The sequence below is a fragment of the Urocitellus parryii genome, chromosome 4, assembly GCF_045843805.1.
Source record: "Urocitellus parryii isolate mUroPar1 chromosome 4, mUroPar1.hap1, whole genome shotgun sequence".
NCBI classification, from domain to species: Eukaryota; Metazoa; Chordata; class Mammalia; order Rodentia; family Sciuridae; genus Urocitellus; species Urocitellus parryii.
This window is the reverse complement of record NC_135534.1, coordinates 88,934,688-88,959,135: the sequence shown is the minus strand read 5'-3', so window position 1 is coordinate 88,959,135 and position 24,448 is coordinate 88,934,688. Positions and strand designations below refer to the sequence as shown.

At 34.7% G+C, this 24,448-nt stretch overlaps 1 protein-coding gene across 1 annotated transcript in view; it reads right to left on the bottom strand.

Annotated features, from left to right (window-relative positions):
- Cntn5 (contactin 5) overlaps positions 1 to 24,448 on the bottom strand; it is a 663,533-nt gene that overhangs the window by 126,164 nt on the left and 512,921 nt on the right. The window contains exons 12-13 of the mRNA XM_077797318.1: positions 6,952 to 7,079; positions 4,077 to 4,252 (exon numbers count right to left, since the gene is read on the bottom strand). Coding sequence (XP_077653444.1) covers positions 4,077 to 4,252; positions 6,952 to 7,079 — 304 coding nt within the window. The remainder of the gene's footprint in view (positions 1 to 4,076; positions 4,253 to 6,951; positions 7,080 to 24,448) is intronic.

Here is a 24,448-nt window from a genome sequence, read left to right as displayed (position 1 = left end):
CTCTAACCAGAGAATTGGGTAAAGGGTCCTGCAAATAGTGCAGTTGCATGGAACCCTGGCTTGGTTGCCTGTATAGTTGTAATTTAGCAACTTTGCAATGGGGAGGTCACAAAATGGAAAGCATAGTTTTTTTTTTTTTTTTTTTTTTTTTTTAGCAGACCATCCTGATCACAAAGGTGTAACATGTTTTTCTCTGTCAAAAAAACAGCAAATTGCAGGCTTCCATGATATTCAGTGTAATAGTTCTTTATGCATTATAAGGATTAAAGCTTGATTATACTCCAAATGAGTAGGAAATTTTAAGTCTCTGGAAAGCAATGCATCACCAGAGCCCTCCATTAAGACTGTGGCTTTGGGGCAGATGGTGACACCTGGGTGCTATTCAGACATTGAGGGAGCAGAGGTTCCTGCAGAGCTCTGAACAACATCAACAATTGTGTCAAAATAGCGGTAAATGCTTTTATTTAATAAGATGGTTATTCAGTACCAGAGGTTGTAATGTCTGTCTCCTCACTGTAACTTCTACTTCACCAGTCTAGACTGAATTTAAATCCATGAACTATTCAATCCCTGCTCCACCTAGCTGTCAAAATTATCTTCTCAAAAAATAAATGTGAACCATGTGGCTCCCTGCTACATTCAAAATACAACCAAATTCTACAGCTCAGAAATCAGTGCCTTTTACAATGAAGCCTCCACTGCTCTCCTTGAAATTTAATCAACAAATATTGACTTATTGTCTACTGTGTATCCTCACTGTGCTGTCCAGGCATCTGGTTCCACATTTTTCCTCAGACATGCCCCAAACTCTTCTGCCTTTTGTCTTTTTGACCGGTCTGCTCTGTATGGCAAAGCATTTTGTTCTAGGCACCTGGCAAAATTCTACCTATCCAGATACATTTCAAAAACTGACTTCTCCTGCCTGTATACATGCAGAGAATAGGTCTCTAGCCCATCCTGCTCTCTCCCATTCAATTGTGCCTTCTCAGTGGTGAAGGGCCATGTCGTCTTTGTATCCCCCACAACACTGAGCAGATGAAACTGGATTGAATTAAAATCTTAAGAATAGATTTGATAATTTATACATTCAGTTTGTTCATATTGTTTGCCAGAAGTGATTTAGGAGAACCGGATCAAATGTTTATGGACTGATTGCCTGGCCCCTTATAACTGTGGCTTTGGTAATGGTTTTACTCCAAATTAGTCAAATTGCCAGGTTTATTAAATGTGGTCTCAGGACAGAGGGCAAGAGAATTAGAAGCATTTTCATTAGAGATGTTTTAATTTAAATTTTAAAGCAATACTATTTTTTTAAACATGTTTATGTACTCACTCTCCTGAAATGCCGTCATCCAAAAACAGTAGTCTATGTAACATATAATGTCATGTTTTACATAAAGTGTACACATAAAAATTTGACTACTTTTATCTACAAATAGCTGTATATAAAAAACATCTCAACTAGTTAAGAACATAATTATGTCATATTTTTGTATGTATAAGGTGTTCAATAACAAAATATTTTTGATCTTTTCTTCTTTTCATCTCTGAGGTTTGGCTGATTGATTTTTTAATGTACTAAAGTGTTTTCCTCTTTCTCTTCCGATTCAACCACATTGAATCACCCATCTACAGCATACCATCCCAGAACAGCAGCTTCCAGAACATTAAAGCCATACTCTGTTCCTACTGAAGCCCCCAGTCCCATTTGTCTTTCTTGCTCTTCTGCACCACCCCGGACCCCTAAGGTGAGACCTCAACATCCTTTGAATGGTTCTTCTTTGGAGTACAGATCAGGCCTTAGGAGTACTTACTGAGATTTTCTCTGAGAACAGTTCTGTCTCTCTGACTTCCAGAATGAATCTTCCCTCCTCCCAGAAGGTATTTACAAACCTAGAGGGCTTCCCCAATCTCCCTTCTAATGACAATTTTATTACTCCACCTAAAGCAGATACATTTATGGGGAGAGGAAGAAGAGTGGGACAGAACATTGTTCCTTCTTGCCTTGCCCTTCCATTGTCATGCAGTGGTGTTCTTTCTAGCCAGAATTCATTTAGTTTTTGAAATTGTTGAGAAGGTGATAGAAGATCTCTTTTACATTGCACAGGTTTGATGCTACCCAATATTTTAAGGATATATTTTTATAAATTGTTGTAAGTATACTAAAAGTGTCTTCAAGATAAATATTTTCTCATTCCAAAGCATGATTTTAAATGTCTTGTATGTATATGGGTTTGCATGGAGTAGGGGATTGGTTTTGTATTTCTCAAGTTCAAGGGACAGTATATGTGCAAAGAGGGATAGAGCAGGTATTTGTGAAAAACATTCAAGATACATATTTATACAAATAAATGACATTGACCAAGAGTGGTAATGTCTAAGAAGCATAAGCAAAAATTGTCATAACTTCATCATATTCAAAAAAGAAGGTCTGTTTCTTTTTTTTTTTTTTTTTTGGTGCTGGGTATCGAACTCAGGGCCTTGTACATGCAAGGTAAGCACTCTACCAACTGAGCTATATCCCCAGGCCCTAGGTCTGTTTCTATGAAGGAATTGGTAATTTTGGAGATATTTTTACTTTATATATCTGATCACTCAAAGGAATGTTTATAGATAATCCTAAGAAAATATTTTTAGTGGTACTTGTTTTGCTGTCAAAAGTAATATTTTTGTATCATATTATCCTGTTTCTGTTTTATGGCATTTACATTATTAAATTCATATAAAGGAATTATCAACCCAAATGAGTGTAACATAATCTAAATATTTTGCATATAACTTAGCCATAGATAATTGAAATTGATTTAATGAGATGGTGACTAATGCAGTTGGTAATCATCTGTTATTTATATAGTCTCTATCATTAATTGCAGAGTAAACAAGGATGGAAGGAATAATTTGGAACAAAGTGTTTAATTTTGGTTACATTGGCAAATGCAACAAGGAGAGTTCATCTTTACTCTGTTACTACTATGCATTTATTAAATCTAAAGTGAGAGGGATTTTAGAAATTATCTGGCACAAATTTTTCACTTCTCTATGAGATTGAGGCCCAGTCAAATCAAATGACCACCTTTATGTTACAGAGATGATTAGGGATTGGGCTGAAATTCCATCCACAGAATTCCTAACTTTGGGTCCAGGACTTTTTTTACTGTATCATATGATCTTTAAAATAAAATCCAATACAAGTGAGTTTAAATATCTGGGTTCACTACCTATGGTTTTCCAAAGCTTCCCATAGTGTTTAGGAAAGAATAAACTGATATTAGGAAGTATATTACAGCATTTAAATTGGATGATTGGGGTGAGGGGTAAATATATATATTTGGATCTCTCTTCAGCCAATATAGAAGGACAATTTCATCCAAGATCTCCCTGCCAGCTGAGTTCGATGAGTTCTCCTGTCACTATGGTGCTCCTTTATATTTTCATGAAGTCAGTGGGGGAAGGGGTATTCTTTTCACTTCTCTATAAAGCTAAGATACTGCTATTATTCTGTAGTATCTGGTTCACAAGATTGCCTACTTCATTTGACTGAATGCCATGTAGATACATAATATAAACAGATATTAAAAAGAAAAAACTTGGCAGACAAGAAACGAGAATGTCCATGAATGTTTAAGACTATGTCCAATCGTGACTATGGTATGCATGTTGAATTTCTATACCTCGTGAGAAACTAAAGAATATCCCCAAATTACTACTATGGAGGAGTAGGACAGGCAGACTAACTTCATTCATTACTGTAGCATAATTACTGTGAGCAAAGCTAAATAATGCAGTGACCATTTTATGTAGCAATATAATGTGAGAAGTAATATGTAAATATTTACAATACTATTAAAACATTTTTTTAAAAGTGGCAATGAAACCAAACTCACATAATAATATCTTCCAATTTTTTTTTTTTACTGGAGTTTTAAAAGAATTATTTTCAGTTTGACATGACATAGAAGAAAGTAATTGTTTTAATCATATCTTTCCTACTTTTATTAACTTTTCATATATAAAAACATTTTATATTGAGTCAAAATTTCTTATTACTACTTGAAAATAAAAGTGTATAAACTTACGGCCCTGATGCTTTCAAAATGTCCACCTTCTTTCTCGAAATCAATAGGCTGTCCTTTTAGCGTCCAGTAGAAAGTGACATCCAAACTAGCATCATGAATTGCTTTGCAATTAAGGACTATACTTTCTCCAACAGTTAACTCTGTTCTTTTAGGAGTAAGTTCTATCCTTGTAGGTTCTATGGAAGCAAAAATATATTAATTAAAATAATCAACAGGGTTTTCCCCATGCAGCCTGTATCATTTTGAATAGCAGGAAAAAACTTATATAAGGATTCTATACAAATACAACTGCTCCAGATACATACACCAAATTTTCCACATCTTTATTATTTAGTGAAATCTTAGCTTTTAGGAAGCTAGGATATTTTATTATGCTTTTGTAGATGACTAATGAATTTGGAGTCCCTGGATGTAGGAAAAAACAAACAAAAAATGACAAGACACTACAAGAAACAACAAAACTAAAAGCAACATTTGGCATCCTGGAAGAAGCATTAGAAAAGAGAAGCTGCAGTCTCTCTGAGCAACTTAAAGGATCATCAAGTACATAAAAGGATTAAAAATGATAAGTAACAGGGCTGGGGTTGTGGCTCAGTGGTAGTAGAGCATTTGCCTGCCATATGTGAGACACTGGGTTCAATTCTCAGCACCCCATATAATTAAATAAACAAGTCCATGGACAACTTAAAAATTATTTTTAAAAAATGCTCCTTATCTCAGAAGGAAGAATTGCAGGGATGTTTGTGCCTTAAAGGCTCCTAGAGGCTATAAGGCAAAACAAAGAACCTCCCTCCAAATTACTATCTCAGTAGGGATAAAAATATTATTCTACTACTATACTACTTACTTACTTTTCATTCCAAAAACTCTCTGAATAGAAAAGAGTAGGAAGGTACCTTCTGCATGATTATAAAATTTCACTTTGAATAGATTATGGTTGGTATAATTAAAGGCAAAAACACTAAATAAAAATGTTTTTGGAGGAAAAAATTATGTTTAACTACATGGTTTGGTTAAATTTTGAAAATGACACATTTTTTACTGGGATTACAGTAACTAATACAGCTATGCATCTAAGGGTGAAATGAGTAATTAAGTGACTGCAATCTGACATGTTTTAAATGAAGTAGGGGGTAATGGAGACACAATTTTGATTTTTTTTTTTTTTACTAATTAGATTCATGGGTATAGATGCCACAAGAAATATGACATGTTGATTAATAATTAGCTTGATTTTCCTACTCTACCTCTATTGTTCACAAGAATACAGTCTGAGAAATCACTACTCCTCATCACTTTTTTTAATATCCAAAGTCCTGAGTAGCTCCTGAGAAGAAAATGAAATCCTAAAACAGGAATTCCACTATAACTATTAGCATTCTAGAGCTCAGATATTCTGTGTGGCATTCCAAGTTCTGGCTTTGTTGAAGAAGACAGATAAACATAATATACTGTAGTTGGAACTTTGTGGAAATTGAAGTATTCTGAATCACTAAATATCCCATTTAACTCATGATTTACAAAACCCATTATTATGATCATGAAAGTCTGTGGGATGGGAAGAGTGGTACACATCTATAATCCCAGAGGTTTGGGAAGATGAGGCAGGAGGATCATGAATTTAAAGCCAGTCTGAGCAATTTAGCAAGGCCCAAAACAACTTAGCAAGATCCTGTCTCTAAATAAAATATAAAAAGAGGTGGAGATGTGGCTTACCCTGGGTTCAATCCCCATTCCCCTCCTTAACCTCTCCACCAAAAATGGTCTGTGGACCCAGCATTACCTCATTATGAAAAGAACAAAACTGATTAGCACACAGAATAAGACATATGACTGGTTGGATCCCAGTAACATATATGATATAAATGAAAACATATTTTAAATTATGTTCTCTCCTACACTTAATGTTTGCCTTCCTTCTAAGCTATCATAGTGCTGGGTATTTTGATTACATTTGCATTTCTAAAGACACAGAAAAATTAACAGTTTTATTAGCACTAAATATGTTCACAATGTTGTAAATCATTACTGCCGTCCACAGAACTTTGTTCATTTTCCAAACCTAAAAAATGTCATAGTTTGATTTGGTATATAATTCATGCATAATGGGAAAAAAGTCAAGGATATAATTCAGTTGTGAAAAATGTCTCTTTTCTTTGCTCCTAAGATATGAGATTATTCTTTTTACTACTAAACAATAATATATAGTCTCAAAACCATGTTCTTGTCTTGAAATCTAGTTGTATTAGAACCAGAGAACATATATATTAGAAATAATATTTAACATACTAAAAGTGTAAGTATATAAGAAATTCCATTGGTGCAAACCTCAATGAGCAGCACTGGCACCAATTTATCTGATCTATACCCCTGGCTCTACTACTCATAGATATCCTCTTTTTGCTACTCCTCTGGGTCTAAATCCCCAGTTGATATGGCAACAAAGGAATGTTCCTGACTGATGTTAAAATTAGTTTTAGTACAGAAAAAATTTTTTCTTGTGGTGTTAAGGATGGAGCCCCAGGCCCAGTACACACCAGGCAAATGTTCTACTACTGAGCTATATCCCCAAACCAAGTGGAGGGAAATTTCTTTTATGTTGCTAGTGTTAATATTTTGAGACATTTAAAAAAAAAACCCTTTACCTTATAAGTTTTGTTCAGAGCAAAATATTGAATTTTAACCAATAATGGGTTTTTGCTTGGTTTCCTAAATGATAGAAAGTGATGATTTGAGTGTGTTAATGCTGTTTGTAATATGGTTTAGAAGCAGGCATGTACACACTTAAGTGCAAACATACACAGGTGCATGTCATACTTATTTTCTTATATGGGCATGAAACTAGGCTTCTAAGACGTTAGCTACATTTTCTTACCTTTTACAGATACAGATGCTATTATTTCAGCAGATCCAAAGATGTTTTCCCCTCGGCAAACGTACTTCCCTTCATCTGACTTAGAAGCATTTAGTATCCGTAGGCTCCCGTCTGGAAGAATAGCTATTCTGAAAATTATTAAAAAAGGTTTTCTCCTGTTTTACTGCAAATCAACTAAATGATAAGAAATTCTGATGAAGTCTCAAAACACTTGTAAGGTGATAATAAATAAGATAAAGCACCCCTGTGAAAGTAAGCAGTGACAGTAGAAATGGTTTACCCTTTTAAGACTTTATGCAATAAAGCCATTGAATATCTTCTAATATTCAAAAGAGGTAGGGAGGTACAGGTTATGTTTCTTTTGACAGTTTTTGACAGTTAATTTTAAAACTTGTAGAAAAAGGTGACCCTGAATTTGGTTATAACAACTTGTTCCTAGAATATCACCTAGCAATATTTTAATATTAAGCTTGGGTATTTTACCTCAAACCAAAAATGACCTCCAAAATCAAATATAAAAAGAAATAGCATAAAACATAGAGGAGGACAAGTACAGAACATAAAATTAATTGTATACAGCCAGGAGATGATTTATGGTGGTTTCTCTGTCTTGCCAAAGGTACAGCAAGGGTATGAAAGTGCAACCTGGTAACTCAGCGACTCACACCACACTTTTTAAACGTAAGAACATGATATCGGAGTTTGCATTTGGTCTCTTTAAAGACCTTTGTTAAAAATGGACCTTCACTTTTATATAAAGGTGAAAAATTAAAGCATTATTAAAAATTTTTAGAAGTTCTGTGAAAATGAGGCTGACATTTGGAATTACCACATCCTCCTGTGTATTTATCATTTTAGGAATTTATAGATTTCAAATTTAATTAGTACTTGGGTCCTTTCTGTGCTCTTGAAGTGTAACCCATTATTTCACCAGTATATCAGCCTACAAAAGTGAACTGAAACAGAACAGAAGAAACTGTTGTGGTTTTAGTTGACATATCATTGGAGTTTGGACTGACTTCTTTTAGAAAAGAGGGAAAAATAGGCTGTGCTGCATGGGGTAAGAACCAGTGACCCTTCTGAATGTGAAATACTAAAATTGAATCCTCCTGTTCCTGAGAACAGTTTATTACATAGCAATGATATTAAACCAATAAAGATTCCAAAATAATGTCTTAATCTGTTCAGTCAAGATTTTTGATACTATTTTAAAATGTACAGTCTTGCTAATGTCTCAGACCTGATGGTTGCTTACAATATTGAACTTCATACAATTGATATTAAATTGTAAATTGTTGAAATATTGCTTATGAATGTATACTTACATATTGCCATTAATAAAAATAACAATGAAAAAACATCATATGGTTTTCATTATGGATCTAATTTGATTTGCAATATGTAAGAAGAAAAACAAATTTAGAAACAAATCAGACTAGGAAGAGAAAGGTTGATTTTGTAGTTTATATCTAAGATTATCTGGAGACATTTGGAAAACAATGCTTCTAATATATATAATATGTAGATATATAATCCATTCAAGATGGTCAATGAGAATTTCCATTCTTTTTTGTTTTCTGTAAAAATTTTATTCTGTGAACTTATTCCATTTCAAACTCAATGGTAAACATTCTACCAGAGATACATTTGAAAGCAAAACTTACATTCATTTGTAAAGAATTCTTCTTGTGAAAATTATAGACTTTGAATTTACCTAAATACTATAATTTTTGCTGATTACTAGTATTTTGAAAATATTCTGGATTTTACCAACTGGAGTAAATTATAATATAGTAGGAAAGAAATTTGGCTTAAATATTCACCTGCTTCAAAGAAATAGATGTGTCTTGGACACTGGCAATATTTCAGCTCTTGGTTTAAGATGAATGCTTTTTCACAGACAAGAGGCAGCATATTAAATTCTCCTTTTGTAGATAGTTTACCAACTCCCAGGTCTGTGCGTTAGACTACTAATCCACTTGAAGGGATGAAGAATTTTGAATTCATAATGTTTATCTGTCAGGTAACCGTGTCCTTTACTCAAAATCCTGTCTTCTGATTCAAATTGCAAATCTTTATCAGATGAGGTTTTTTTTTTTAATCTTAGAAAAAGTAGATAATGAGTGTGATTTACATTATAATGCTGGTTATTACACACATAATTACTTAGATAATTGAATGTTGAATTATTTCTCTCCTGGAGATTCCTAACCTTTTAATCTTCTTCCCTCTGCTGTAAGAATTTTTAAGATTTGGGGTCTAATTCTGCTGAGACATCCTTAGATTCATAGTAGGGTAGTAAGGGAGGGAGGAAGGGAAGGTTTTGTGGGGTAAGGAGAGAATTTAAGAGTTCAAACCAACTTTCTAGAATTAAGAGCCAGTCATGCTTACTATATTCTGGATTCTAGACTTGATGTTAATTTCTGCCTAGATTTGGAGTTGTCTTGTTTCTCACCTTGCCACTAGTTCCTGACACTCTGCCTTGTTAATTCGTCTAGGACATTATGGTGCTTAACTCACCTCACATGTGTTCATTGTTAACCCCTTGACACATATCTCTATTTCCAAATTTCAGGGCCACTTCCTGGACCCTTCATGTCCACGTTTGGCTTCCCTATCAGACACCCCACAACTTGGTATTCCGAGGCAGTCTACTTAGAAAGGTCTATACCAACTGTTTACCTTCTGCCATATTACTTAGTGATCATGCTTTGACTTTCAGTTTTAAAAAGATAAAAGAAAGAAATCTGAGACACGAAAATGCAGAATTGCACATAGTAATGGGTACCATGTAATGTTTTGATATGTATTTCATAATTATCTTTCATTTTTAAACAACAGGAATTTATTTTCTCAATTTGACAGGCTAAAAAGTCCAAGATCAGATGCCAGCATGGTTGACCTCTGGTGTGGGCTCTTTTGCTGGTTTGTAGACTGCTGCTTTCCTACTGTGTGCTCATATAACTTTCCCATGGTGCATGTGGTAGAGAGAGATCTTGTCCTCTTCTAAGGTCACCTATCCTACCCTATGATGTTATTCAACCTTAATTGCCTCTTAAAAACCCTCACTGTTAGGAGCCACAAATGAATTGTGGGCTTGTCTGAGTCATCTCTAAGCAGAGGTGTGCCCCTAGGAGAAGTCTTAGGGTCGCATCACCCATATGAGACTGCTTCATTGCCTTGTCAACGTCCTGCTCAGAGAGAATTCTGTGATACCGTGAAATTAATTGGTTCAAATGCAACTTCACAGGGAGTGGAAAGAGATACCAGTGTGCTCAAGTAATCTTGAGGTGCCAGCTGCCTGGAGGAGGAAGAATTATTGTGCAAGTGATACGTCCTCAATCTGGCCAACTTCCCCACAACCTCATGCTTCTTGTTTATCTTAAAGAACCCTTCCTCAGGATGAATTCCTTTGGTGTGTTTCAGTATAAATCTTTTGTCTTTTCCTTTTGATAGGATCAGACCCATCAGGTCTTTTTCACTCCTAAAGCCCCTGCTTTAACTAATTTCTTGTGTCTTTTCTCTTTATTTCTTAATACTGTTTTTTTCAGACTTTTATTTCCAGCCAGCCTACCCCTTCATTTGATTTACTTTTTCCCTTCCCATGCAGGACACGTGAGCCCTCACAGCAGTGTATTAATACTGGTAGTAGAGCTTCTACACATGCATTTGGTGGGGGACACAATTTTATTCATAGCACCTCATCAACCTGCTCCCACATTCCCAGGTTAAGTTAGGGATCATTTCTTCCTTAGCATATTGCCCTCATTAGGGAGTCAAGGAATACTCAGCCTACTCTTTTTTCATATCTCTGATCTTCTGGTGCCTCCTATTGTACCATCAGTGGGGCAAGGGAACCCACTGATTGAGTTCTCAGGAGCCAGCCTCATGGGACATAATATAGCCTACAGAAGGATGGAAAAAGAATTTGTAGTGGAGAGAAGATGCTTGATCAAGGCATGCCACAATAGGTTTTTTTTTAAATATTTTAGTTTTAGGTGGGCACAATATCTTTGTTTTATTTTTATGTGGTGCAGAGGATGGAATCCAGTGCCTCACGCATGCTAGACAAGCACTCTACCACTGAGCCACAACTCCAGCCCCACAATATTTGTTTAAAGATAAAAATTAATTCTTGGAATTTGTGAAAGTCTTGAGTGGAACTTGTAACTTAGCTGATCCAACCTCATTTCAAATATTCAAGAACTAAAACCCAAGAAACTTAAAATGACTTGGTTAGGCTCATCAGTTATTAATAAGAAATATAATTTGTGGGTGATTTCCCCTGTGTCACTCACCAGTGTTTATTTAGGATAGTTTCTATTGCTGCATAACAAATTACTCAAACTTGGTAAGTTAAAACAATACCTAATAATTAACTGAACATCCATTCATTTCTTCAGAATGTTGAGTGTCTCAAAACACTTTATCCAGGTGTGGCCTGGGTAAAGTTTTACCTGGATGCTCCGGAAAAAAAAGTCTTCTTTAAAGAGCTCATTCTTGTTTTGGAAAGAAATCATTGTGTTTTTATTATTATTATTATTTAAATTTTTTGTGGGCTGTAGGGTGGGAGCTGTTTTCAGCTTCTAGATGTTGCTTGTGTTCCTTGGCATACGTATTCATCTGCCAGATTAGGTTTCTTTCTGATACCACAGTGCATGTATCATGGGATGATTAATAATTAGTACCATAAGCTTTAAAAGTACAGAAGGTTGAGTTTGAAACAGTGCCATTGACTAGTGGGTGTGTAATGTTAATCAAAGTTATTTAATCTCTTTCCTTAAAACAGTTATACCTAACTAGTTTAGAGAGAGAGAGATTTCTCTTATAAGGTCACTTTAAAAATAATAACTAGATAATATATGCAAAGTGTTATATTTTAGTGGTTATGGTAAACATAATCTAAAATTTATTGAAAAAATAAATATGTGATAAATGTTAAAAGTGAAGATGAAGACTGCCAAGAATTTTTTTTAACTCATATACCTGAAATATTTATGTAGTAGGTAAGTTTTTTTTCTTGGGGAGTAACATTTGCATTAAGAATAGAAGGGACATTTGTTTGAGCTCATCCTTTTGTGTGGAAAAGCAGAGGCAATACCATTTGCAAAGGCTGAGGTCAGTTGAAATGACCATGAGGTCCTGAAGAGCCAAATGGTCAGCTGAAACAGCAGCAGGGAGTGGCATAGGTAAGAATGGAGAGAGAGTCAGGGCAAGATCAGGTCAGGACTCATAGATTGTGAGTGTCATCTGAAGCTTCCAAACATTTGAACAGCTTTATTGAGTTATCATAAGCATGTAAATACACCTGTTTAAAGTCTATGCTTTGAAAAGCTTTCGTATGTGGATGGTAAGTCAAAGCCATCATTACAGTTAAGATAGTGAATATATAAATAACCCATAAAAGTATCTGTGCTCCTTCACATGCTCTTCCAGTCCTCTTTTACCGTATTCCCATCACCAAATAACTACGATCATAGTTAGATTGCATTTTCTAGACTTTTATATAAATTAAATGATACAGTATGTTATATTACCTTATATATAGCTTATTTCACTCATCCTAAGTTAAGATTTATCTAAATGACTACAATTGCCTATTCATTTATTTTTGTTGCTTACTAGTATTCCAATGTGTATATGTAATACAATTTATTGATCTATTCACCTATTGATGTGTATTTATTTGCTTTCAGGTCAGGTCTATTTACAAGTAAAGTGTTCCTGAACATTGATGTCTGAGACTTCTTTGGATCTATTCCTTTATTTCCTTTGGCTAAATACTTGGATCTGTAAAGACTATATCCTCTGGTTATGTTCATGTTTCTCTTTGAAGCTGCTACTGTGATTTTATCAAATGATGACACCACTTTACATTCTTAGCAGCACCAGTATCAGAGAACTCCTAAAGCATTTTTCATGGTCAGTCTTTGAGTTCTAATAATAAGTAGGTAATGGGATCTCTGTGATTTTAGGCTGTATCTTCTTAGTGATGAATATGTGCAGTGTCTTTTCTTGTGCTGATTTTCCATCTGTAAGTCATCCTTTGTGAAGTGATTATTCAAATATCAAGTTTTACAGAATTGTTTCTTATTTTTGAAGTTTGGGAGTTCTCTAATACTCTTAAAAAGAACTCCATTGTCAGACATATGATATGCAAATATACCAGTTTTTCTGCTGTTGGAAAAATTCCAAGAGAATTTTTCCAACAGCAGAAATTCCTAATGTCAGTAAAGTTCAATTAATTTTATTTCATGCATTGTGCTTTTGTTATGTTAAGAAATCTTTTGCCTGAAGTTACAATCTTTGTGTGTTTTCTTATATAAATTTTATAGTTTGTTTATGTCTGATACACTTGAGCTATTTTTTGTTTATGGTATGAGATATGGGTATTTATTCATTTTTCATGTGGCTGTCCAATTGTACCATATTGTGATTTTGAATAGATTATTGATATGGACTAAATGTTGAGGTTCCCCTAGATCACGTGATAATAATATAATCTCTAATACTGTGGCATTTGGAGATGTGGCCTTTTGGTAATAATTAGTGCATGTGGGCTGCATTACATGGATGGGAATGTTTTTAGATCCTGTGGGATAAGCACTTTTGGGGCCAAGGCTTGTGGTATTGGCATCCATGGTCCTGGAGCTAAAGGTCACAAGTGAAACCTTTTCCTGATCCTAAAACAAAAGTGCCAGTTATTCTGGGCCTTTTTGTACCGATGGCTACAGTCCTAAGCCCATGGAGTAGAAGTTTTACCTTAATTCCTGTGAGAGAGTGTAAGGGGAATTGGGCTCTTGTCTCTGACAACCACTGATCCTGAAGCTGTAGAACACTTAGCAGCCTGTCTTCACCTTTGTGAAACTTGCATAGGACCAAGGCTTTTGGTGGTATCAGGGAAAGTGACTGTTGGTCCCTAAGGTAGGGTGACATCTATAATAATAACTGTTGTAGCAGCTTGGGTTCTAGAGGCAGGAGAGATCCAATGTGAGTTACTTCTTTGGAGCAAAGTAATCACTCTTAGATCACCTAGCTTGCCAAAATGGATTTAAATCCTATAAGGATTGGTATTATTCTGTAATCAGGACTGCTAGTCTGCTGCAGTGAAGGGGGTTGCTGGTACTTTTCTGCTTACCTTTACCCACCAAGGTGGAGTATGCCCTAGCCAGGGAACTAGGTTTGAAATTGCTTTATTCTATTCTCTAGGTTGCCTTTCCGACTTTCCATCACTTTTTGGCTGATATCCAAACTCTTCCCTCAATCATTCTCCTCTATAGTTTTTTCCTTTTTCATCCTGGTTCTCTGTGGCAGAGTCATACACAGGACATCTGTTTTAGTCAGCCGTTTTGTGGCTGCAAATTAAAGACCTGCCCAGAACAATTTTAGAGGAAGAAAAGTTCATTTGGTGGCTCAGTTTCAGAGGTTCATAGACAGTAGACTCCATTCCTCCGGACTCAAAGTGAGGCTGAACATCATGGCAGAAAAGTGTGGCAGAAGGAAGCAGTTCACATGATGATCAGACAGTAGATAGAAACATCTCCACTTGCCAGATACAAATATATACCCAAAAGCCATGCCCCCAATGCCACACCCACCTGCTTTCAGTTACCCCTCAGTTAACCCAATCAGTGAATTAATTCCCTGATGGATTAAGACTCTTGAAACCTAATCTCTTCTCCTCTGTACCTTCTTGCATTGTCTCACAGGTAAGCTTTTGGGGGAACACCTCACATCCAGACCATAACAATATCTATATTCAGTCATCTTGAATATCTCTGCATGAATTATCCACCATCACCAGTAGGCATTGTATGTCACTTATTTCTCTTTTTTTTATCAGCCATTCTCATAAGGTGTACATTTAATGTAGCGTGTTTAATTTGTATTTTCTTGACTGTTAATGATGTTGAACAACTTTTCATGTAGTTAATTTCTGTTAATTAATATGCTCTTTGGTGAAATAGCTTTTCATAATTTGATAGTTTATTTTTTGCCTGTGTATGGAGGCTTCTATATAGCATATTCTAGATATTTATCATAGAACTAGAGTTTTTAATTTTGAAAAAGCCTAATCAATGTATCTTCCACACATAGTAAACATTCTCAAACTTTATCAAAAGTACTATTAGATCATTAATATGTCCTTCTATATTTTCAAATTCTTTCATAGAGTGCATTTTGGTTCTACATTATAGTTGGACTTATTTTAACATAAATCATGGAACTTAATTTGCTCCACTTAAGTACCTGGTGCCTCCTCTTCTATTCTACTGGCTTTCCATATATATATTCAGTTTTTAATTGGTGCTTTGTAGACATACATAAAAGTAAAATTCACTGTGGTATATTGAAAGATGTAGTTAGTATAGTATTGTCAAATCCATTCTGCATTTCCTCATTGTTTCTGTCCATCCTCTGTCTTTCTTAATCTCCTTCTACACCTCCTAAAATTTGCCCCCCCCACACTTCTACAGTACTTTGTTCTAGCTTTCATATGAGAAAAAATATTTGCCCCTTGATTTTCTGAGTTTGGCTTATCTCACTTAGCATGATGGTTGCCACTTGTAGTGCTTCTGATAATATGGGCATTTTACCAACATTAATTCTGTCTATCTAAGAACATGGGAGAGTGTTCTATCTTCTGAGGTCTTCTTAAATTTCTTTCTTTAGTGTTCTGTAGTTTTCATTTTAGAGGTCTTTCACTTCTTTTGTTAGATTGATTTCCAAGTATTGTGTGTATGGGAGCTATTATAAATAGGATATTTTTCCTAATTTCTTCTATAGCTGATTCACTGTTGATGTATAGGAATGAAACTGATTTATGGGTGTTAATTTTGAATACTACTACTTTGTCAAGTTATGAGTTCTGTAAGTTTTTTGTTGGAGATTTTTGGGTCTCTTCAATCTAGGCTCATATCATCAGCAAAGAGATAGTTTGAGCTCTTCTTTTCCTATTTGTATCCATCTACTTTCTATTTTTGCCTAAGTGCTCTGGCTAGAGTTTAAAAGATTATGCTGAATAGAAGTGTTGAAAGAGGGCAGCCCTGTCTTTTTGGAGGAAAAAATGAAAGAATTTCCTCTATTTAGAATTATGTTGGCCTTGGGTTTGTCCTATATAGCTTTTACAATGTTATGTTCCTTCTTTACCTAGTTTTTCTAGTGTTGTGAACATGAATGGATACTATATTTTGTCACAGGCTTTCTCTGCATCTATTGATATCATTTGATTCTTGTCTTTAATTCTATTACATTGATTGGTTTTCTGTATGTTGAAACAACCTTGCATCTCTGAGATAGTGTACCATGATCAAAATGTGTTTTATCTTTTAAATGTGTATTTGTATGTGATTTCCTAATATTTTATTAAGAATTTTTGCATCTATGATAATCAAAAGGTGTATCTTTGTCTAGTTTGGTGTCAGGGTTGTTATGGTTTGGATGTGAGGTGTCCCCCAATAGCACATGTGTGAGACAAGGCAAGAAGGTTCAAAGGAGAAATGATTGGGTTGTGAGAATCTTACCCCAATCAGTGAATCAATCCCCCTGATGGGATTGAATGAGTGGTAACTGGAAGCAAGTGGGATGTGGCTGGAGAAAGAGGTTGATTGGGAGTGTGGAGTCTCTCTGTTTCCTGATCACCATGAAGGAAGCTGTTACCCTCTCCCACCATGATATTCAGCCTCTCCTTAAGTCCTGAGGAAAGGAGCTAGTTTTCTATGGACTAAGGCCTCTGAAACCATAAACCCTCAAATAAACTTTTCTTCCTTACATTTGTTCTGGTCTGATCCTTTAGTCACAGCAGTAAAAAAGCTGACTAAATCAAGGGTGATACTAGCTTCATAGAAGGTGTTTGTAAGAGTTCCCTCCTTTTCTACTTCATGGAATAATTTGAGGACGATTGGTGTCAGTTCTTCTTTAAAGGACTGGTAGAACTCAGCAGAGAATCCATCCTATCCTAGGCTTTTCTTAGTTGGTAGGTTTTTGATGGTGTCTTCAATTTCATTACTTGATCTGTTTAAATTATCTATGACTTCCTGGTTCAATTTGGGTCTCTATCAATATCTTCAAGATTTTCTCATTTATTATAGTATAAATTTTGAAAATAGTTTCTGGTTATCCTGTATTTCAATAGTAGCTGTGGTGATATTTCCTTTGTCATCATGAATCTTAATAATTTGAGTTTTTCCCTGTTTTTTTTTTTTTTTTTTTTTTTTTTTTTTTTTTTTTAGGAAATCACAAATCAACTATTTTGGTTAGTTTAGCTAAGTGTTTTTCTTTTCTGATTTTTTAAAAATTTCAATTTCATTGATTTTGGCTCTGATTTTAATTATTTCCTCTTTTCTCCTTATTTTGGTGTTGATTATTTCTTTTCCTAGGGCCTTGAAATATAATATTATTTATTTGATGACTTTCTATTCTTTTAATGAATGATCTCAATACTATGATCTTTCTTCTTAGAATTGCTTTCATAGTGTCCCGGAGATTTTGATGTGTTATATCATGATGAATTCTCACCACTAAGTATTTTTTTTTATTTCACCTGATTTCTTCTTCTGTGCATTCATCATTCCATAACATTTTATTTAGTCTCCAGGTGTTAAAGTAGGTTCTTTTTTATTTTATCATATCATTGATTTCTAATTTCATTCAATTGTTTGAAAGAATGCCAGGTATTCTCACTCTTTTTTAATTTTTTTTTATTTGAAGCATTACTTTGTGGTCTAAGATGGGGTATATTTTAGAAAATGAGCAGTGTGCTGCTGAGAAAAAAGGTTATTCAGTCACTGATGGATGAAATATTCTTCATATTCCTATTAAATCTAAATTATTGTATAAGTTCTTTTTTTAGTTTAAAGAATCTATGCAGTGGTGAGAGAGGCATGTTAAAGTCACTCAGTGTTATTGTGTTGTATTTAATTCATTCTTGAAATTGAGGGTTTGTTTGGACATAGATGCACCATTGTTTGGGGCATAAATATTTATGATTGTTATACCTTGTTGATGTGTAATTTGCTTAAGCACTATGAAATGTCCTTCTTTGTCTCTTCTGATTAACTTTGGCTTAAAGTCCACTTCATCTGATATGAGAATAGAAACCCCTGCTTGTTTATGAGATCCATGTGAATGATATATAATTTCCCATCCTTCCACCTTCAGTCTCTGGATTTCTTTGCCAATGAGATGAATCTTTTGGGGAAAGCATATGGTTGGGTCTTATTTTTTAATCAAATATGTCAGCTCATGTCTTTGATTGATGAGTTTAGACCACTTATATTCAGTATTATTATTGAGAGATAATTTTTCTCATCATTTTAATTTTTTCTAGTCTTTAATTTGAATTAATTTCTCTGACTTAGTGTTTGTTATAGTTTGGATGTGAGACCATGCAAGAGGGTTCAGAGGAGAAATGATCAAGTTGTGAGAGCCTTAATGCAATCAGTGAGTTAATACTCTGATGGGATTAACTGGTAGCTAAATAAGGAGGGGGCATGGCTTTGGGATATATATTTGTATCTGGTGAGTGAAATCTCTCTGCTTTCTGATCATGATGTGAGCTGCTTCCCTCTGCCACAGTCTTTAGCCATAATGTTCAGCCTTACTCAGAGCCCAGAAAAATGGAGACAACTGTGTTTATACTGAGACTTCTGAAACCATGAGCCCTCAAATAAAGTTTTCCTCCTCTAAAACTTTTCTGGTCAGATCTTTTAGTCACAGCAGTTTTACCTGCTAGTTATTTTCATTTATTAATTTCTTCATGAAGTATTTATTGAGTATGTTTTATAGTGTAGTCTATCTGGTTGTGAATTCTTTTAACTTGTTTATCATGGAAGGTTTTAATTTCATTTTCAATTCTGAAGCTTAATTTTGCTGTGTATTATATTCTTGGTTGGCATACATTTTCTTTCAGAGTGTGGTATTTATTTCTCTAAGACTTCATAGCTTTTGGGGTCAGGGTTGAGAAAACAACTGATATTCAGGTTGGGTTTTATCTAAATGTGACACATATTTTTTTTCTATCAGCTTTTAGAATTTTATCTTTATTATGTATGTAAGGAATTTTTATAATAATGTGCCTTGGGGTGGGTCTATTGTAATTTTGTATATTTGGAAACCTGCATGCTTTCTATATTTTGTTTTCTATTTCATTGAAAAGATTATATATTCCTTTAGTTTGTATTTCAGAACCTTCATCTATCCTGATAAATCTTAAATTTGGACTTTTCATGTTATCCCATATTTCTTGAATATTCTTTTCATTGTCTCTTCACATCTTTTCTCGATGGTCAACTTTGTTTTCAGGATTATATATTTTGTCTTCATTGACTAAAACTCTATATTCTAACTGGTCTAGTATTTTGGTGGTGCTTTCCATTAAATTTTATTTCTGATGGATTCTTTTTCAGAATCTGATTCCTTTTTGAACTGACATTTCATCTCTTGTATTTTCTGTTTTCATTCCTTACGTTGTTGTTTACCTCATAGATCAATCAGTTTAATTATGAACTTTCTAAATTCATTCTCTGACATTTTCTCCACTGTGTTGTTAATGGATTCTGTTATTGAGGTATTTGGGGTTGTTCCCTTGCTTTTTCATATTTTTGTCTGCCCATCTATCAGTATGAATCTGGGGCAGTACAGTTCCTATCCTATGATTTTATAGTGTCCTTGAATATTTCCAAAACACCATAATTTGGGGCGAGACAAATAATAGCACCACCAATTCAAAGAATATATAGTATTACACTAACTGCTCGAGTTCCCACTATGACATCTACAATGTTAATTGGCACAGTAAATAGAAATACTTTGATAAGCAGTTATCTACAATAAAATAGTTTGCAATTTCAAAAGGTGAACAGGGAAAATGCAGAAGGAGATGTATGATGTGATGATTATGAAGAAGTAGGAGAGACTATAGAAGTAAAAAATTTAAGGAAGCATGGAAATGAATACCATAGAATTTGACTTCTAGCAAAAGAAAGGGAAGGAAGATAACCAAGAGATACAGACAAGTGAAAAATAACACAAAATAGAACCAAGATATACTAATCAAAAACTGGTAACCCTCAAAAGACAGTCATAAAAAATAACTACTTTCAAAAAGTTAGAAGTGAGAAAAAAGGGAAAATACACACACAAAAATGTCTACAGTCTCTTTTATCAAGAACCTTTTTCTTTTAAATAAATTGAGGAATTGTCTCCATTGCAGTGGTCAAAACTGTCAATGAGAATAGATTTTTTTTTTGTCTGTTCCTAAATGTTTTTCTTACCATTTATTTTTCCTTGAGGTATCCCCTGCATATAAGAGTAGTGACTTCAGGCTGTCACATCCTTTCTGTTTTTGTGTTGCTCATTAAACTGACAGCTGGAGGTCAAAAATTCTTGACTTCCTTTCTCAGCAGTATGAGGTAGAGTGGGGTTCTGTGAGAAGAGTTTGGAGCTTTTGAATGTGGGGTTTAGGTCTAGTTAGGCTCCAGGTGTTTGTTGAATGGTGATTAGTCTGAAGACTTTAAATCATTGCACCTCCCAGGACCAGAAGCTGCCCATCCATGTTGGGAGACTGCATGCCAGAAGTTTCCCTTTGGCCCTTTGCCACATGAGAGGAACCAATCTTTTACTCCCTCTTCCACCTAAGGATCACACTATTCCCAGCCTCCTCAGCTCAGTCTTCAAGTAAACAGTCATAGCTACATCTTTTTCAAATTGTCCAGCTGATCCTACAAGCCACTAGACTCAAAGTGGGCAGGGATAGGGGGAGACCAGACTCTCTCTGGTCACTATTGAATCCTATTCCCCTGGTCTCCTAGGACCACTGAGTTGTGTGGTAGGTGTCTGCTAGGTCTGGGCTCCTGGACTTGCTCCCACAGCTGCTGTCTTCCATAGTGAGGTAGCAATATGGCGCCTGCCTTGGCTCTCTACAAACAACTGGGAAATACTAGTAGGATATAGTGTGATACACCCTCTGGTTAAGTTTGGCAGTGACTGTTATCTGTGATTTTTTGGTATCAAGATACACCACACTACCACTTGAAATGCAAATTCCCTTATACTCCGTGCTTTGCCTGTGGAGGGATTTCTTCTTTATTTTATTGTATCCAAACTTCTGGGTCCCCAAGCTGTTCTGAGAGTCAAGTATTAAATGCCAATAAAATCCCTCTTTCACCCACCTTACTGAGATGCTGTTTATTTGCTTTCTTGGTCTCATGCCATGAAACAGCTTGAAAAGCAAACTCCTCCATCTTCCAAGCATCCAATTTCATTCTTCTTTATGGCTGAATAAAATTCCATTGTGTACATATACCACACTTTCTTAAACCATTTGCCTATTTTTTGGGCACCTGGGCAGGTTCCATAATTTGGCTATTGTGTGTTGTGGTGCTATAAACATGGATGTGGCTATGTCACTAAAGGATATTTTAGTTGTTTTATATAAATATAAAGAAATGGGATACCTGGGTCATATGATGGTTCCATTCCTAGTTTTATCTTCCTCCTGTATTTTTAAGAAAACTCTTATTACATACCTTTTTTTTCCTGATCCATTTTGAGGTTCAATTTTGCACGAGATTTGGGTTAATTTTTTTTGGCAGGGGAGCAGATTTTGAATTGCTCCAGCATCATTTTCTTCCATTGAATTGCTTTTTAACTTTGTCCAAATTAACTTGCCATGGTCTATCTTATGATCTAATGTCTACTGCTTAATTAAACACTTTAAGAATTATATATATTTATAATAATCAATAATTTTTCTTTATTCTTTTTTGTCAAGATTGTTTTGATAAAAAAAATTGCATCTGGGATGTAAGAACTATTGTCTATTATTTTCTTTTACTTTTTGGTCTGGGCATCAGAATGAGGATGACCTTACATAGAGAAATGGGTAGTATCTCCAGAAGAATGTTCATAAATTTGGGATTATTTCTTCCTTAAATGTTTGGTAAAACATTCAGGACTGGGGTTTTCATTGTGGGGAAGTTTTAATCTATAAATTTAATTTTTTAATTTTAATTTTTAAAATTTGTTCTAATTAGTCATATATGATAGCAAAGTACATTTTGATTCATTGTACGCAAATAGAGCACAACTTTACATCTTGTACAACCAGAGAAATTAAAAGTCACACCACATGTGCAGTCATACTTGTACCTAGGGTAATGATGTTAATCTCATTCAACCATCTTTTCTACCCACATGCCCTCTCCCCTTTGCCCAACCAAAGTTACTCCATTTATGCCTCCCCACTCCCACTACAGTTCAGCATCTACTTATCAGAGAGCATCTGGCCCTAGGGTTTTTTGGGATTGGCTTACTTTGCTTAGTAAAGTAACTCCATCTATTTACCTGCAAATGCCATAATTTTATTCTCTTTTAATCTTGAGTAATATTACATTGTGTATATGTACCAGAGTTTCTTTTTCCATTCATCTATTAAAGGGCATCTAGACCAGAATAGCCAAAGCAATCCTTAGCAAGAAGAGTGAAGCAGGAGGCACCACAATACCAGACCATAAATTGTACAAAGCATAATCGTACAAAGCAATACCAGACCATAAATTGTACAAAATTGGAATGGTATTGGCACCAATGATAGAGAATAGAAGACACAGAGACAAATCCACATAAATACAATTATCTGATACTAGACAAAGGCACCAAAAACATACATTGGAGAATCAACAGCCTCTTCAACAAATGACACTGGGAGAACTGGAAATTCATATGCAGCAATATGAAACTAAACCCCTATCTCTCACCATGCACAAAAATCAACTTAACGTGGATCAAAGACCTCGGAATTAGACCAGAGACCCTCTGCCTGATAGAAGAAAAAGTAGCCACAAATCTTCATCATGTCAGATTAGGTCCCACCTTCCTTAACCAGACTCCTAAAATACTAGAAATAAGAATCAGTAAATGGGATGGACTCAATCTAAAAAGTTTCTTCTCAGCATAAGAAACAATCAATGAAGTGAAGAGAGAACCTATATTTTGAGAGCAAATTTTTGCCACATGCATGTCAGATTGAGAATTAATGTCCAGGATATATAAAGAACTTGAGAAACTTAAGACTAAATTCAATTTTTAAAAAGAAATATGAAGTTACCCAGATGATCTATTTCTTAAATGAGTTTAAAAGATTTTTAAGCTGGAAAATGTAAGAAAGACTTCCTTTTTTTACTTATTGTAACTATAATTTTTTTCTTGGCTTTTGATCTGGCTTAGCCATGGATAAAGTATATTTGTTCAGTATCTAGAACAGGTCAATTCTAATAAATCGTCACCTCTTGGGTATATTCAGGTTTTATCATCATACTGTACATTTAAGTAACTCATTAAAAATGACATATTTTGTTTTATGAGTTTTTCATAATTGCCTCTCATGATTATATTTGGTTTAGGAATATAAAATTTCCATTATTTGACTATTTGGCTATTTTTTTTTATTCAACTACTTTAAGCCTTCACCTGTACAAATACCTTCTTCCTATCAATTGTTGTATATTTAATTTAGATTCCAGACCTATAGCCACTTTGGTCACTTTTTTCCCTGGACATGATTTTGATTGTGTCTCTTGTATCCAAACTCAGCCTATGTGTAGACACCAAGTGGGTCAGTGGAAGCTGAGGTTCAAGAAGGTTAAGTGGCTGGGAAGGTTTGGTGGACCTGTCTGTTCCTTTGGTGTGAACAGGGACTGTATTTGGCTATTTTTTAAGGTTAAGACAGATTTAATGATATTTCAGATAGCAAAAATAAAAGTAACAACTGATGTCAGAACTGGGGCAAGCCTACCACTCACTGCCCCTCCAAAAAAGGATATTTACTGGTAATATACTTTCCTAGCAAAATAATCATCTAGTACAAATAAGTCATCCCATGTTTTAACTTATACAAATTCTGTATTTTGTTTGCAGTTCTATCCTCTTACAATTTAGTTACAATGGGATAGATACTCAATTGTGTACTATATATTATCATGTACACAAGTTACTATATATAGTTTACTATATAGATATACATGTATATATTTCAATTCTACTTTGTTGGAGGCACTACGTCTTTGAGTCACTTTATTATAGTAGCTAAGCCAGAACCAAACTAATTGAAAAGTTGTAACCTGGAAGAATAGTGCTGCTATGATAAACACCTAGAACTGATTTTCTTAATGCTTTGGTACTAGGTATCAAAAACACAAACATCACAGATTGAGAAGCTAGTGTCAAACAATCTAGCTAAAACTTTTGGGGTAGATCATGAGGTTTTTGAGACTGTTGTAAATAAACTAGTTAAAAATATTCAAAATAATTTTGTGTGTAGTATGCTCCTTGTTGCTTCTAGCAGTCTTCAAAAAAGTGTGAGCAAGACTGTGTGGGCTAAATGAAGTAAACTTCAGCTCTGGGATAAGAAATTTATGTAAGAATTCAGGTTTGGGATGGAACCTTTTTTTTTTTAAGTCAAAACAGTCAGTGATAAATTTCTAGATCTTTCTTGAGT